At 38.1% G+C, this 17,418-nt stretch overlaps 1 protein-coding gene across 3 annotated transcripts in view; it reads right to left on the bottom strand.

Annotated features, from left to right (window-relative positions):
• LOC126299467 (leucine-rich repeat-containing protein 40-like) overlaps nt 1-17,418 on the bottom strand; it is a 222,958-nt gene that overhangs the window by 175,747 nt on the left and 29,793 nt on the right. For 2 of the 3 annotated variants that reach the window (XM_049991387.1, XM_049991389.1), the window contains exon 2: nt 8,305-8,498. The exons of the other annotated variant lie outside the window; for it this stretch is intronic. In XM_049991387.1, the coding sequence (XP_049847344.1) occupies nt 8,305-8,498 (194 nt within the window). The remainder of the gene's footprint in view (nt 1-8,304; nt 8,499-17,418) is intronic. 3 annotated transcript variants of the gene reach the window in all.

Here is a 17,418-nt window from a genome sequence, read left to right on the forward strand (position 1 = left end):
CCTCACTAAGTTTTATTATGACAACGATTCAATATGTAACAGATATTCATTGCTTTTCACTCACCAATTTACGGCAACAATGACACAGTTCCCTCCAGCTCCCCATTGTCACTGTTGTTGGAATCAGTACCAAAACCGTCTTCATTGTTGTCATCACCAAGACAAACCATTTGCTGTTCATGGTCACTAATGGTACCTCCCACTGTCTATGCTGCTCAAATAAGTTGTTCGACATGCCGAATCTTTTTCCTTCACGAGAATACATCCACAGTCTCAAGAGTTTCACACAACAGCCTTTCCACTAGCATTTTTGTGAAGGACTTGTTATTGTTCCTTACGTACGTCTTCACATACTAACTCAATGGAGTTGAAATGGCAGTGATACAGTAGCAGTCTTATTACGATATTATGCTGCTCCATAGCAATTTACTCTATCGTCTATGTAGGCGTCATATGCTTATTTTCTTTAACAAGTTAATATAACAGAAGCTGCTTCATGCTGATACCTGAAGCAATATTTTGCACCTGTAACTATTGTACCAGAACTCCTTTGAGGTCGTTTGTGGTTGGGGTTTTGTGCAGTATCACTTAATGATTTAGAGCATTGTCCATTACAATTGTTGTAGTGATATAAAACTGTTTTAAAATGCTATTGAACCACTCAACAAATAGTGTGTGGCCATGTATTCATGGTATCCACTTATCTTTTTGGACCGAAAAACTGAAAGTGCATGAGGAACAAAACCACTGGAAGAACCTGCATGGATCACAATTAATCTAGCTCCTCTTCCTGGTGGCTGATGACTTACTTCTTGGAGTGTCATCTGTCCAGCATTTACCGACAGCTTCCCCAGCATTAACCCACATTTCCTCTTGCCATATTATGGAATGACTGTCACTGTCTACAATTCTGTGCACGAATATGCTTTGAGCCATAACAATATGCACCTTTTATAACATGACTTTGCATCTGTCTCGTGCTTTGTAATGGAAACCCATATTTTCATCTCAGTTTTTAGTGATCCCCCCCGGAAATTTCCTGCTGTAGAGAGCATAAATATACCTGCGAACTGCATCTACATCTACATCTACATTTACATTTATACTTCGCAAGCCACCCAATGGTGTGTGGCGGAGGGCAATTTAAGTGCCACTGTCATTACCTCCCTTTTCTGTTCCAGTCGCGTATGGTTCGCGGGAAGAATGACTGCCGGAAAGCCTCCGTGCGCTCTCGAATCTCTCTCTAATTTTACATTCGTGATCTCCTTGGGAGGTATAAGTAGGGGGAAGCAATATATTCGATACCTCATCCAGAAACGCACCCTCTCGAAACCTGGCGAGCAAGCTACACCGTAATGCAGAGCGCCTATCTTGCAGAGTCTGCCACTTGAGTTTGTTAAACATCTCCGTAACGCTATCACGCTTACCAAATAACCCTGTGACGAAATGCGCCGCTCTTCTTTGGATCTTCTCTATCTCCTCTGTCAACTCGACCTGGTACGGATCCAAGACTGATGAGCAATACTCAAGTATAGGTCGAACGAGTATTTTGTAAGCCACCTCCTTTGTTGATGGACTACATTTTCTAAGGACTCTCCCAATGAATCTCAACATGGCATCCGCCTTACCAACAATTAATTTTATATGATCATTTCACTTCAAATCGTTCCGCACGCATACTCACAGATATTTTACAGAAGTAACTGCTACCAGTGTTTGTTCCACTATCATATAATCATACAGTAAAGGATCCTTCTTTCTATCCTTTCATCAGTCTGGAAAGAATCTAATTCGGTGACAGAGTGAGGCTGCTTTTTCTCCTCTCCAAGAGTTGGTTAAAATACATTGTCTGATTCAAATGCCTCAGAATAATTATGGTTCAAAGCTATATCTCTCAAATTTTGCAATAACATTTCCTTACTAGCAATATCGCTACTGTCTTTAAAAGAAAGTGAGCTTTTCAGTGATGGGAAACACCACAAAAATTGTGCTGAAAAGTATGGGTTTCTGTTATCAAGTGCTAGACAGATACAAAATTATAAAAGATGTATATTGTAATGGATCAAATTATATTCCTCCACAATGCGTCTAGCACAAATTGTGAAGCTTTAATCATAATGTGACTGAACTACTGTTATTTCAGTAACTCTAGAAAAATGTAAATATGTTTGTATAATTAGATTCTACCTATAGGGAAAAAAAATTAAATCTGTGGCACTTGGGTGTGAGTTTGTTACAGCTTGTGACATAAATTTTAAACTTTTAATCAGTTTGTAGTGAAAAAAAAGTGGAAGATTATGGGATGTTTAACACCTACCTGGACCAACAAAACATTGCACTTAACAGTTGATGTTCTGTGAAGTTAAGTTGGCCAAACTGCAATAGTGACATCAACAGAAGCCTATATACACACAGAAGATGAAACATATTTCCATTCTGTCTCGTAAATGTATGCTACTGAGAAATAACAGTGTATATAAGGATTTATTTTTGAGTTAGTACCACAATGACAGCAAATAAACAACTGCATAATACTGTAGACCATAACTTATTTACTGTTATTTGTGGCTGAGGCTTTGTTCAGTATCACTGAATGATATGGAGCATTGTCGGTTAAAATTGTTGTAGGGACAGAAAACTGTTTTAAAAGGTTCCTGGACCACTCAAGAAATCATGTGTGGTCCATGTCTTCATGATAATCACCTGTCTTTTAGGGCTGAAAAACTGAAAGTGCATCAGGATCAAAACCACTGAAAGAACCTGCATGGATCACAATCTAGCTCTTCTTCCTGTCGGATAATAACCATTACTGCTTGGAATATCGTCCGTCCAGCATTTATTGACAGCTTCCCCAGCTTTAACCTGTGTTTCATCGAGCCATATTATGAAATTAATGTCCTTGTCCACAATTATGTTTCAAAGAGCTAAAAAATTAGTTTAGGTGAACAACCACAGCAAAGATTATAAATAGCAAAGAAATACCAAAGTTTCTGCTGTAGCCGTTATTAAAATTTGCCACTTAAACCACTATTTCTTAAATATGACAAAATGTTTATTAAAACTCCTGCCACTACTACCAGGCATGCTTCATGTTTTGCACATTCAGAGTGGCTTCTAAGGTTTGAAACCAACATTGGGATACTGAAACTTACAAAAACAACATTTCACTTAGCGAACAGGACCATATTTATTTCTTTATTTAGGTTTTCTTCAGGAACAGTTAGTCCTTTGGTTAATTCAATTGTAAACACACTGTTTCTTTTTGTCGTTTTAAGGTGAAAATTAATTTAATGGACAATACACAAAATTGCTAATTCTGACACTGAATTTCATCTCAATTACAATAGGAGATGTCCAATGATGACATGGCTAGTGCAAGCTCTAGAGTTGTAATTCATATAAAATATCTAGAACATAGAACAAAACATCTAGACCTCATTAGCTACAAGATATTACATATATGGTGAATAAAATAATGAGTGAAAAAATAAAACACACAAATTCATGCTATGAATTTTGGAAGAAAACAAAAGGTCAACATCAAAAGTACTTAGATCTAGATGCAAAATATATAAGTTGACAGCAGTGAGTGCGACAGAGAAGTTACTGTATTGAATGAAATAACAAGTTCACTATTACTAGTCACTGTTTAACTTATCTCCACAATGCATTTCAAAGGTTTAAAACCCTATCATCAGGTAGATTTATTTGTATTAACGTTTATTTACCTACTTATCCATGAAATCATGTTGATGATATGATATAAAAATTATAGCAATACACAACTGAATGAGCACAAGCCTTTTTGCAACACAGATTTCTAAATATATATGCATTTTGAAGGACACAACACACACACATTTACATTACAATAAGTTTCTAATCAGCAATCTCTATTTTCAAATACAAAGACAACCTGAGAATTATTATTATTATTATTATTATTATTATTATTATTATTATTATTATTATTATTTAATCATCTTCACACTCATTGTTAATACATTTTGCACAGAATTAAAGATCCAGGTGATGTAAGTTAGTCTCCATAAATTTGGCAACAGTATAAAAATGATGCTAGAGCATTACGTTGGTAACATTCTTCCTGAAACAGTTTTTACTATTTTTGATTGGGCAAGGTAATTTATTATACAGTGTGCTGCCCATGTGTCTCACATCGTTTTGTCATTTACTCAGTCTCCGATTCATCATGAAATGTTATCATCATTACAGGCGTGATGATCATGCAAGCCATTCCATGTTTTAATGAGATGGAGATCCTTGTTTACAAATGAAACAGTCTCTAAGATGTATATGCATGGGGCAGATAATATTCCCAGTTCCTTAAAGATTTGCTTGTTAGATGTATGTGGTGGTACTTGAATCATGATCTTGACAATTTGTTTTTACATAAAAAATATTTGCTTATGTACTGTCCCACAGAAATGAATACCATATGAGATGACTGGGTTAACTAGTGCACAGTACACTGTTTTAATGGTAGTCAAGTCACACCTTTCACAAAGAACTCTACAGGCATAGAAGAGGCTACTCGGTTTATCTTCATTGATATTCCACTTTACTGTGTTGTCTATTCAGAGCCCCAGGTAGTCTTATTTATGTGTATGAGAAGTTTCTTGTGTATGATTAATGATTCTATGTGCTGCATGGTCCTTTGATGGACAGAATATCATGAGCTTTTTTCCATATTATGTAAGAGATTGTTTTCATAGAGCTTCCACAGCTGTCAACGAAGTTGGCTCTCATCTGCTGTCAATAAATATTACAAGATAGAAGGTTTGTATCATCAGCAAATAACACAGGTGTTGAGGGTATACATTCTGGGAGGTCATTAATAAAGAGAAAGAAGAGGAGGTGGTGGAAGGTCGAGCCCTGTGGGACTCCTGATGTGATTGGTATTACATCTGAATAGCATGCTTTTCCATTGTGTCATTATTTCTACCAGCTGCCCTTTGATTGATTGATATGACTGAAACCATTCATTACACATGCCTCTTATACTGTCAGCATCCAGATTACACAGGAGTGGTGTGTGACTGACTAGATCAAATGCCTTCGTCAGATCAATGAAATGCCCAGAAGCATGTTATTTTTCATTAAATGCATTTATTACCTGGTCAGTAAATGAAAATAGCCTCATTGATGGATTTATTTTTGTGAAAGCCAAACAGTTGTGCTGTTAGTGGGGAGTTATTTTCAAGAGAAGGGCATTACTTGAGTATATACATTTTTTCTGTTATTTGGGACACTGCTTGGAGGATGGATATATGTCAGTAGTTGTTGACCAAATGCTTGCCCACTTCTTATGTAATGGAAATATTCTGGAGGTTTTCAATGCCTGAGAGAAAATTCCAGTACCCATGGAGCAGTTTATTATGTTGCAAAGTGGTTGTACTACTTCATCAGCAACCTGCTTTATTACATAGCTAGATAAACCATCAAGGCCATATGAGAGGGAATTTTTCCTGCTCCTAATAATTAGAAGAACCTTCTTCAAAGTTGCAGGTATTAAAAAACGTGATCTGTCAGAGCTTTTACACTTTGGAGGGAAGGAGTTTGTTTTTTGGGAGAGCAACCAATTGAAAGACTGCAAATAATTCCAGGAAAGTGTTTATTGGATGTATCAGAAGTATGTTTGGTGTTTTATTTGTTCTATTATATTGGAGAGATTCTTCTGTTTTCTGTTTGTCATCAGTTTGTAAAGTTTTTTCCGGCAATACCCCACATGGCTTTACATTTGTTACTAGAATCATTTATATAAGCTTTATCTGTTAGTTTATGAAGGATATTCTTGCACAGTTCAAAATAACTATGGAAATTTGGATCATCTGTTTTTATACCTTGCGCACAGAGTGACCTCTTGGTCTTATGCGACATTCTTATACCCTTTATGACCAGCCTGTTATTAGTTTTTCTGGCTCTATGTTGTACTTTGATTTGTTTTACTGGAAAAGTCATACTGAAGTGACGACCCAGTATGTTAATGAATAGTGAAGTTTTCCTAGCTATGTTATCTTTCTTGTAAATGAATTCCCAGGACAGACTGAAGTAACTTTTTGAAAATGTCGATATTCTATGGCTTTTGGTCTGTCTTCTGTAGGTGGACTGGATCAGTCCAGGAGATTAATAAATGGGAGAAATTTTGGGTCCAGGAATATTGCATCTATACAACTGCTTGACTTACACAAGTTATTCTAGTTGGATCCTTTACTATGTTTTGGATACTAAAAGTTGCTAGAAGGTTAAGGACACCACTCACTGTACATGAAATGTTACCAAAATTTATGTTAAAATCACAACACAATATGAACTCTTTACCTCTCTATTTGTAAAAATACATTACACTTGCTAGCCCATTCAGAAACTGTCATATGTTGCCATGATGAGAACGGTAAATACAAACTACTATTATGTTAGACTGCTTGATTTCTACAGCACAATGCTCAAAATGTTCCTTGATATTTAGGTGGTCAGTTTTGTTGCATGCGCTGAGGAGGACGAGGAGATTACCGTTTAACATCTCGTCGACAACGAGGTCATTAGAGACACAGAACAAGTTCGGATTAGGGAAGGATGCGGAAGGAAATTGGCCGTGCCCTTATTGCATGCGCTGAAAAAACATCAATGTTGATACTGCTGCCTTACAGGTAGACTTCAGCTTCTAACTGTTTGTTATTTATTGATGATACTATATAATGATAACCAAGTCTGCGGAGCAAGGGCGGGGAGGGAGGCTGTATTTCTACATCGCATTTCCATGTTATTTTGTTGCTTTCAGACCAAGTTCCATGGGAATTTATCATCTCTAGTTTCCCTGTGTAGGAGAATCCAGGGCAATAACAGATTTATTTCCACTTTTGTTAATGAGAGAAATCTTGTCGAGAGCTGTGCTTATGTCAGAATCTACAATCCTGCTGCCATATTTGTTGAGATACATACTGTGCCATGTGAAACAGTTTCTGGCATAAAAGCTAATGTCTAACAATTTCAAATTAGTTAGTCTGAGTTCTTTGTTTATGCATGACCAGTCTCGTAGGTCATATCTTAGTGGTAGCATCATTGAAATAAAATTGGTAAAGTGCAGGAGCTGCAGTACTGTGAACATATTTTGATACTGGCACTAGCTTCATTTCTATAGACATCATTAGCAGCACCTATAAGTAAAAAACAATCATTTCTTGTGAGACCAGAGCATTCTTTGTTTAAACTGTCCAAATTAACTCCACGTTTTACACGGAAAGAAACACAAACACTGTTGTTTACACTGTTTATCAATGACAGTGATACATTGTGTGCACAACTGTCACCAAATAGTCTCACCTTTTTCTGTAGTCATTTTTCTCCTAGTGAACAACGGTTTATCACGCTTTTAGCATGTGCTTCTGCTAAACACAAAGTTGAGATGTCTTTCATAGTTTCCTTGCAATTACAAGCATCTCCCTTTGATGAGATATCGGTACACTTAGTAGAGCTGATCAGCTTGTTTGCACGAATTTTTATCATCAGCAGCAGCAGCATCTGGCAATTGAGGAACTCATGTATGTTGTGTTATGGTTTTGGGTAAACCTGTGGACTTGTCTCCAGTGGTCACAGGCTCATTTCTCTGTAGTAATACATCACATATACACTGTTACACATTATAAATAGACACACCACATTCATTTATAATATGTGACAGCATATAGGTGATGTATTACGACAGAGACCTGTGACCACTCCAGACAGTACCACAGGTTACCTAAAGTCTTAACACACCGCACATATCACATTAATACATAAAAATCCATCTGATGGAGGTTTAAACCTTTGAAACACATTGTGGAAATAAATTAAACACTGACTGCTACCAGTAAACATTTATTTCATTCAATATCAAAAAATGTCGCAATAAAGCCTAACCTAAAATGTTCACATTTACAGGTTATTTTACCAAGTGCACTATATTTACTGCTGGTATATTTGACATTTTTAATATGTGACCAAACAACTGGGCCAAAATGAAAGAAAGGCAGGGGATGCAAGAACAACATGATCAAATTGGGACAGTTCACATCAAAGCAGTACCCCTAGTAGGTCTACTCATACATAATGATGTAATGAAATACATTAGTTTCCATATGATAGGGATGAAATGTTTTTGAAAAGAATAAACTATACTTGTGGCAAATAAGTAACTAGAATCCAAAATATAAGTAACTAGAAATCCATATACAAGAAAAGAGATGAAATCAAACAAAAATGAACAAAAATCACACAAAAACACACATGGATTAATATATTTACTTTCAATATGGTCAAGGCATCCAAGTTTGATATATCAGGAGGAATTCCCACAATGCAATTATGACTCAGATTCAGTGTTGTTAAAGGTGAGTATTCCCACCACTTCTCTCCTTCATCCTGTTTCTCCATGTCAACATTTAAATTTTTACATTCAATGTCATCTAGGTTCTCCAAAGTCCACACTTTTTCTGGAACTAAATCAGAAAATGTATTTGTTTTTTTACAGAATTTATATGAAAGTTTAAAACCTATTCTACAGTTCTCTGAGTATAAGTAAGAACAACAATGATTCTGATGATTAGTTCAGAAATATTTTTAGTATATTATTATGCTTATCTCCAACTTTAATTTGGTATATTTAACTAGAATAAACACAAATTCAACAAAAACCTGAAGTTACATAACACCAACCTTATGCAAAATTGATTTTTATCCTTACTTCAAATTCACATTTCATTCTCCTGTGTAATATTTCAATCAAAATAAGCAGCATAGTTTCTCCCCTTATAAACTAATTACATACGATGAATGTTCTATCTTCAAAATGAGATACCTGCCCCTTCTCCGCAAAAGTTGGCAAAATGTATATTATTTTATTTTATCAGTCACTAATATCACGATATTTCGGTAACGTGTGTGTATATTAAGGTAATATCCATTTTATTTCCACAGGTTTAAGAGCAACTGTTATGAGTTTTTGGCAGCACCAGTGAGCACTCTAGTAACCTCCACTACACTTCAAAAATTACAGAGGAATGACAGCACATATTAAAATATACCTTCATTTATCCTTCAACTGTCTTAAAATAGGAACATTCAGATTCACACTGTCAACTTTCACATTAAAATATATAATGAAAATTAGGAGGCAGATTAAAATTTCAGAAAGTTTGATTACTTATTTAGAAACTGGTAGTGTATCCTATTAACCAGGTATAAAACAGCTGAAGTACAGCTGTTTCTACATCAACACATTTATGTTAAATTGTGCAGTGTGGGTCATTAACGCTCAGAAAGAATGTGAAAAATATAAAGCTGCAACAATGCTCAGATTCTATGTTAGACTGCACAGCCTCGTAAACTGGCTGTGAGAAATGGCCCTCAGGTCACGTGGACGCTTGAGAATACCATCTCTGAACTGTCCTCGTAAAACACTGCAGTGTTCAAACCAACTTCAGAGCTGATAATTGTTTTATACATGTGAAACAACAAAATAACCATCCCATAGTCTCCCTGTAAATTACACCATTCCTCTGATGGCATATTTACAGATATGACAAGTTGTTTAACAAAATAGTTGTTAGTGCAGTTCATCAAACCTTACCACCAGCTAAATTTCAAACATTCATTTTTTTCCCTTTCACTGGAGAAATGTAATTTGGCAGTGTGCTGTCTTAGTAGTTACAAATTGTCCTAGGATGGCTGGCTGACTTCAAATACACACTGAACTTCAAGGCTTCAAATACAAGCTGAATTTCAAGGCTCACAAATTTTGTAGGGCTAGGAAGTTGAGTTTCTGTATAGTAGTTAGCCAAGAAAATTCCACTACTTTTACTTTCACTGGATTTAACACATAGCCTACATACTGGTAGGCTTGTGACATGATGCTGTGTTCCGTAACTACACTGTTGACTTGCAAATGTTTAAAACAGAAAACAATGAAAATTTTAATAACTGAAACAGGTTGTACATTTATCTGTAGGAACATTATCAGCATCAAATTATATTTTAAAAAAAAGTATTATGACAGCTCGTACTGAGTACATTACAGCAAATAAAATATTTCCACTCATGAATGAAACTAGCAGAACAGTATTAAGCTTACGCTGTCTTCTCTATCTGAAATATTTTTTATCCACAATAAGCTTTTTTCTATTTTTAGCTGAGATTCGGATTTTCAGTGTACTACACACAGGTGTAAACAGAATACAAACACTGATGTGCCAAAACACTGACTGCTGTCCACTGCAAGACTAAACGCCATCTGCTCACATTGTGGGCACATTATAGGGTAAGAAAAGTAAATAAGTGGAGCAGAGATGAATGGGGAACCTTGCTAGTGGTGGTACAGGGGACAAATCAGGAAATTCATTGACATGAGCAACTTTGACAAAAGGGCAGATTCTTATGGCCTGACTCATGGGAACCATGTATCTCAGAAACAGCAAAACTTTCAACTGTTTGTTTTCTACTGTCACAGCTGTCTACAGAGAGTGGTTGATGGACAATGAAATTACATGCAGAAAACCAGATGTTAATTAAGATGTGATGCGTGTCAATGCTAACTAAGACTGTGGTCTACAGTAGGTTTGATGACAGAGTATAATGCTGGCACAGGCACAAATGTTTTGGTGCACAGTGTTCAGTACAAACTGTTGAACATTGGTCTCTGTAGCAGTCAGGTAGGCCTGTTCCCACGTTGACTCAATGATATCTTCAAGTATGATTGTGGTGGGCATCAGATCAAGATTGACCCATGAATCAATGAAACTGTGTCATCTGATCAAATGATCATGTTTCTGGTTACACCAGGTCAATGATCATGTTAGGATACACTACCATCCAGGCGAACATTTACTCGAAACATGCATCATATGCCAGAGACGAAGACCGAAAGGGCCAGTACCGTGCTACGAGGGACTTTCAGGTGCATTTCCATGGAGCTTGCGATAGTTATCATATGCACCTTGATAGCTATTGACTATATGAACATTATTGGGCACCACCAGTATTACTTCATGCTCGATGCCTTCCCAGCTGGTGATGGCATCTTCCAGCATGATAACTGTCCACATCACATGGCCAGAATAGCACCTCAGTGGTTTGAGGAGCACGAAAGCGATCACACAATGATATCCAATTCACCTGACCTGAAGTTAATAGAACACACCTTTGGTGGTATCGAGCTCAAGCTCTGAGCTGACAAGCCATCACCAATTTTTCCTGATCTGAACTTGAGGGAACACATCTAGTGTGCTATTAACCACCAGCTATGGGTCAACAAACCAACAGTCAATAATATCAGGGAACTGTGTACATGTGCATATACATTAGGTGCCACACACGTATAGAAATCTACCACGACTTAGTGAAGCCATTCCACGCAAAATCCCTGCTGTGTTGTTAAAAATGTGAACCAACTGCTATGAAACAGGTGGTCATAATGTTTTCTCTCATCAATGTACTCTAAGATGATTATTGTTTGTTTAGATATCAAGCTACATGCTTCGCTAATAAACTCTGTGATTCACAGTTCCTTTCCTTCTCTCACTGTCATCTTTATTCACGTGCTCCCACTCAATTTTTTGACACATTCGCTCAATTTGAAAACGAGTAAAAATTTACTGGCTTTTTCACAGAAACTAACGTACAATTTGATATTCCAGTCCAGCAGTTTGTCTTCACCTCCACAGCAGTACTCATCCAAGTATTCTCCCTCATCCACACTGAAGTTCATGACACTCATTTTACAAAATTATAACCTAAGCTAATGGTTTTATTCAGGGTAATCAACTTTACTGGCTAAAGAGACTCCAGAGATGATTCACGAAATGGTTCGAATGGCTCTAAGCACTATGGGACTTAACTGCTAAGGTCATCAGTCCCTAAGTTTACACACTACTTAACCTAAATTGTCCTTAACACACACACACACACACACACACACACACACACACACACACACACACACATGCGCGCGCGCCCAAGGGAGGACTCTAACCTCTGCCAGGACCAGCTGCACAGTCCATGACTGCAGCACCTTAGATGGCTCGGCTAATCCCGCACAGTGGGCCTTAACATCTGAGGTCATCAGTACCCTAGACTTAGAACTAGTTAAACCTAACCAACCTAAGGACATCACACACATCCATGCCTGAGGTAGGATTCGAACCTGCAACCGTAGCAGCAGCGCAGTTCTGGGCTGAAGCTCCTAGAACCGCTCAGCCACAGCAGATGATTCACGAAATTCATGAATATGTCCTATGCAGGTATAATAGACAGTTCTGGTGATACTGTTATACTGATCAAGTGTCACTAGGCCATTGCTTAGAAACTCTGTAACTATTATTTTACTGTAGATGTGAAAAATCTTTCAGGTTTTCTGGCTTCTAATTTGCTGGCCAATGTATTTATTTTGTCTGCAACTTCAATTACAGTTACACTTTCTTTTTCAATGCATACAACACTGCTGCAGAAAAGTATTAACTGACTTGGAAAGGAACGGAAAGGTGACAAAGGAGATTCCTGCATTCTACTTCAGCAAACTCACAGAATGGCTTTAGTTTTTTTTTTTTTTTTTTTTTTTTCAATCTGTGCAGCATAAATATAGAATTGTTGGTATATTTTCCAATTAAGAGCTGTATACCAACAGGCAAGCCACCTACACCACTATGGACAGCATTGTGCAAAGTATCAACACAACATCCTCCCCTTATTAAATTATTTTCACTTTTTTCTTGCAACTTAAAATAAAAAAGATTGTTTCTATTTCCCTTTTCTTTCCTTGATAATTGGTATTCAAATTGTCAATTATAATTGCTACACCCTTTTCTCTCAAGACCAAACTTTTCCAACCATATGAAGGCAAATGCTCGGCATTTTTGACACGATAGTTCACCAACTCCAACACATTCATTATGATGTCTTTACCTGGCCGGTAAAATGTAATCACTACACAGTCCATGTGGCTGGAAGACTATAATCACTTAATTAAGCTGTGTTTCTTTCAGATCCTTCAAGTTAGAACACACCCAATTTTTTACGTCACAGTACCAACGAGTTTCCGAGAGATTCAGTATATTATATCGAACTTGTCAACCGATACAGTTTAGCTTTTGTGTAAATGAACTGTAATGTCAATGTTCCAAAACTTTAGATGAACAAAGAATTGTATCGGGATAGGTGATTAGTTTTGAAAGAAGAAAATAGTCATGCTAAAAAAGATGAAAATCTGGAAAATTTCACTGTCCCCAAAGGTTATTTGGGGAAATTTTGTTAAAAAACTGGAACTGTTCTGAAAAAACTGGGATGAATGGGAACCCCATGTCCTTTTCAAGTTGTTTTCCACAAATCATTGAGCAGTATTTGGTCACAAATGGTGGTGCTGCCCCCAGTATTCACTGCTCTGGCTACCGGAACTTAGCACAAAGAAGCTCATTCTTCATGAAGTTGGTGCTGGGACACTCTTCAGGTACAGATATATATCAATTATACCACTAGACTGTCCACTAATGCTGCTCCAGTGAGTGCTCATGTCACTGCCAAATTAGGATTGTGTGCTCAACACTTGATAATTTAAGTACTAAAATGGCATGACTGTATTTTAGTAATGAAATAGAGAGTAAAATTTGCCGACAATAAGAGAAAATGGAATGGTATTGTCACAGGCAAAGGAAATTGTGTATTTGGGAATTAAAAGTGTCATTTGTCATTTGAGGGGCAACAGAACATGAAATCACAAAAGTACTGATTAGGCAAACAATTTTATCATTGATAATGTCACACAGCAGTCTACCACCGCAAAGATCCTACATGTCCAGGAAGCATCACAGGTGCCACCAATTCGGATGAGGCTTGTGCCATGCCTCGCAGGAATTGTGAGGTGCCACAATCATGCAGCAGTTATGAAATATAACCTCAAGGACAAGTGTGGTAGTTCCTCCTTGTGTTCCACCTGAAGTAAAGTTAGAGCTCCATAGAGTCATTGTGTCATTGCTCTGCCAGGCTTACATCAAACTTGTACATTCAGAGTGTTTACTAGTGTCTAATGCACAGTGTTTGTAGTAACTGGACTGAGAACATTCAGAGTGCAAAATTTACAGACTTGCCATATCAATGTTTATTGTAAAATTATGTCAAAAACTTGAAAGAATGAGTGTGTGATTTTTTCCAAGGGCTTTCCTTCCGTCTCATAACCCTGTACTGTTTCCTTTATCACTATTCTCTAACTACTTTACTTTACTCCGTGTCCACCAGTTTCTTTCTGTTCTTTCCTATGTTTTATTGTTGCCTTCTGAACTACACATGCCTCGACTTCCGAGCCATCCAGTATCAACTATCACACCTGCGCAGAACACACATCTCCATGGCCGTGCCAAATGTAGACGTGGCACCTTGTGTCACACATTCTTCCCAATTATTTAATTATTCCTGTACCTTGAAACTGTTCACACTACCTCACTTCCCTCTCAGTTATTTTTGTATGTTTTTCTGTGGCTTTCTGTGTCACTTGAATTTTGTTGCTCCCCATACCTAACCATCCCTTCATCTCTTGTCCCTTATTCAAGCATGTACATACTGACCTCACTTAATCCAATTACACCTGCTGCCCCCTATCTTCACACATATCCACCAACCAACCTGCACCCCACTATTATCGTCTTTTTATATACCCCCGCAATGGCCTATACCCAGTCGTATTCCATCAATCCATAGCCCCCACTAACCTAGTCCTGCAAAACTATACATCAGGTCCAAATCTCCTTGCAGCTCCTCCTCTACATCTGTAAAATTAACATGCTTTGCAATTCCAAATTCCCGCATTCTATTTCTCAGATTGAAACCCTTGCCCTTCCGGAACTAGTGCAGCATGCACACTGCCACCTCAAAAAACCCTCCAGTCTGTTCACTTAATGCTCCCACTTTGGACTACCATTATCTACTACCTCCACAGAAAGTTTCCTCAAACCTCCCCTCAAGGCTGCCAAGCCCCGCCCTGCAGTTCTACTACATTTACCACACCCTCGTAATCTCAATTCCACCACCACACAGAACCTAGAACCTAAACAAAGAAAAATACAACACAATAATGAACCTGTCCTTCAAAAGCATGAGTCCCACAGAAGTATATTTCCTTTCCAAAGGCCTTACTTCTCCCCTACTTTCAAATTCAGTCCTGCTGGTCTAGTTAAAAACCTTATCCCCTTCTCCTGACCCCAGGAGTGGAAACATTTTTCCACCACCAGTCCTACCAACCAGACTTAATTGGATTCAACATTGGACCCTGTCTGACTCACAAGGAAACATTCCCAGTTGTAAATAAACAGCCTTGTGAAGTGTATAATCAACTATTGTAATAATTAGCAAAATACCTCACCACTTTTAATTAGTTCCAAAATATGAAACCTTTTGTTACAACATAAATTAAAGAAGCTTTCATGCCACAGCCATTCATGTGCAATAAGGCTGAAGGCTGATTTTTTAAAAAACAGTTTTGGCAATTAAGCTATATTTACTGATCAGCCAGAACATTATGACCACTTGTCTAATAGCTTGTACGTCCACCTTTTGCACAGATAACAGCAGTGACATGTCATGGAATGGAAGCAATGAGGTCTTCGTAGGTCGCTGGAGGGAGTTGGCACCACATCTACAAACACAAGCCTACTAATTCCTGTAAATTCGGGAGCACAAGCCTACTAATTCCTGTAAATTCGGGAGGGGGGGGGGGGGGGGGGGCGCTAAGCTCTTCTCACGCCACATTCAATCACATCCCAGATATGTCTGATCAGGTTCACACCAGGTGAGTTGCGGGGTCAGCATGTCAACTGGAACTCACCACTGTGTTCCTTGAACACTTCAGCACACTCCTGGCTTTGTTGAAACATGCCACTGCCACCAGGAAATATGATTGTCATGAAGGCATGTATGTGATCTGCAATCAGTGTACAACATTCCTTGGTTGTCAAGGTGTCTTGCATGAGCGCCACTGGACACATGGATGGTTACACGAATGTTCCCCAGAACACAATGGAGCCGCTGCCAGCTTGTCACTGCCCCGAAGTACAGGTGTCAAGGAGCTGTTCTCCTGGAAGACAATGGATTTGTGTTGTCCCATCACCATGATGAAAAAGGTATCAAGCTTCACCAGACCACGCAATGCTCTGCCACTGTGCCAATATCCAGTGCTGATGGTCAAGTACCCATTTCAGTCTAAGTTGCTGATGCCATTGTTTTAAAACTGGCACATGCATTGATCGTTAGCTGTGGAGGCCCATTGTTAGGTGTGTTTGGTGCACTGTGTCTTCAGACACACCTGTACTCTGTCCAGCTTTGAAGTTTGATGTTAGTTCCACAACAGTTCACTGACTGTCCTGTTTTACCAGTCTGTTCATGCTACAACGCCCAACATCTGTAATGATGGGTAGCTGCCCAACCCGCAACATCTGGATGTGGTTTCACCATGTGTTGAGGACACTCACCACACCACTCCTCGAGCACCTAACAATTTGTGCAGTTTCTGAAATGCATCATAATCTGACCTCGGTCAAACTCAGATAGATCATGTACCTTCCCCATTCGAGAACATACCTTCACCGAAGAGTCAAGCAGTATATTGCTCCCTCCTACGTATATCTCGCGAAGAGACCATGAGGATAAAATCAGAGAGATTAGAGCCCACACAGAAGCATACCGACAATCCTTCTTTCCACGTACAATACGAGACTGGAATAGAAGGGAGAACCGATAGAGGTACTCAGGGTACCCTCCGCCACACACCGTCAGGTGGCTTGCGGAGTATGGATGTAGATGTAGATGTAGATACACATGTACAGCATGCTCACTGATACTACATGCATGGTGCATGTGTCTGAATAGCCGTGATTCCTTGCCAGGTGACACTGCTATTGCCTGGGTGGGTTTATATCGATAGCAGGTCAGTGGTCATAATGTTCTGGCTGATCAGTGTACAATGTGCTGAAGAATTATTTTCAACACACCTAACTGAATTATCTCAAGTTCATCATCAATCTAATTATTTATTTTACTTATTTTTTCTGAATTGTTATTTGACATTCATATTTCTTTTTTATTTTTAGGTTTGGTTTCACAATGTGTACTTTGTTCACTGAAAATAATACGTAACTTATTATTATGCCACAAAATCATTACCATAATGAAGCTCTGTAAACAAATGCTTAAAACATTGCAATTTTTTACACCACACACATAACATGAACAAAATTTCTTCCCATAATACAAACAACAGGCAACACAATATAAAACAAAATGTAGTAGAATTCGCAAATTTTCGTGGGTGATCCTTTAAATATCCTGATTTGTTTCAGGCATCTTTCAGTACATTGGAAAACATTGACGAAGAGACACTGATTA

This window comes from Schistocerca gregaria, chromosome X, assembly GCF_023897955.1.
Source record: "Schistocerca gregaria isolate iqSchGreg1 chromosome X, iqSchGreg1.2, whole genome shotgun sequence".
Taxonomy (NCBI): Eukaryota; Metazoa; Arthropoda; class Insecta; order Orthoptera; family Acrididae; genus Schistocerca; species Schistocerca gregaria.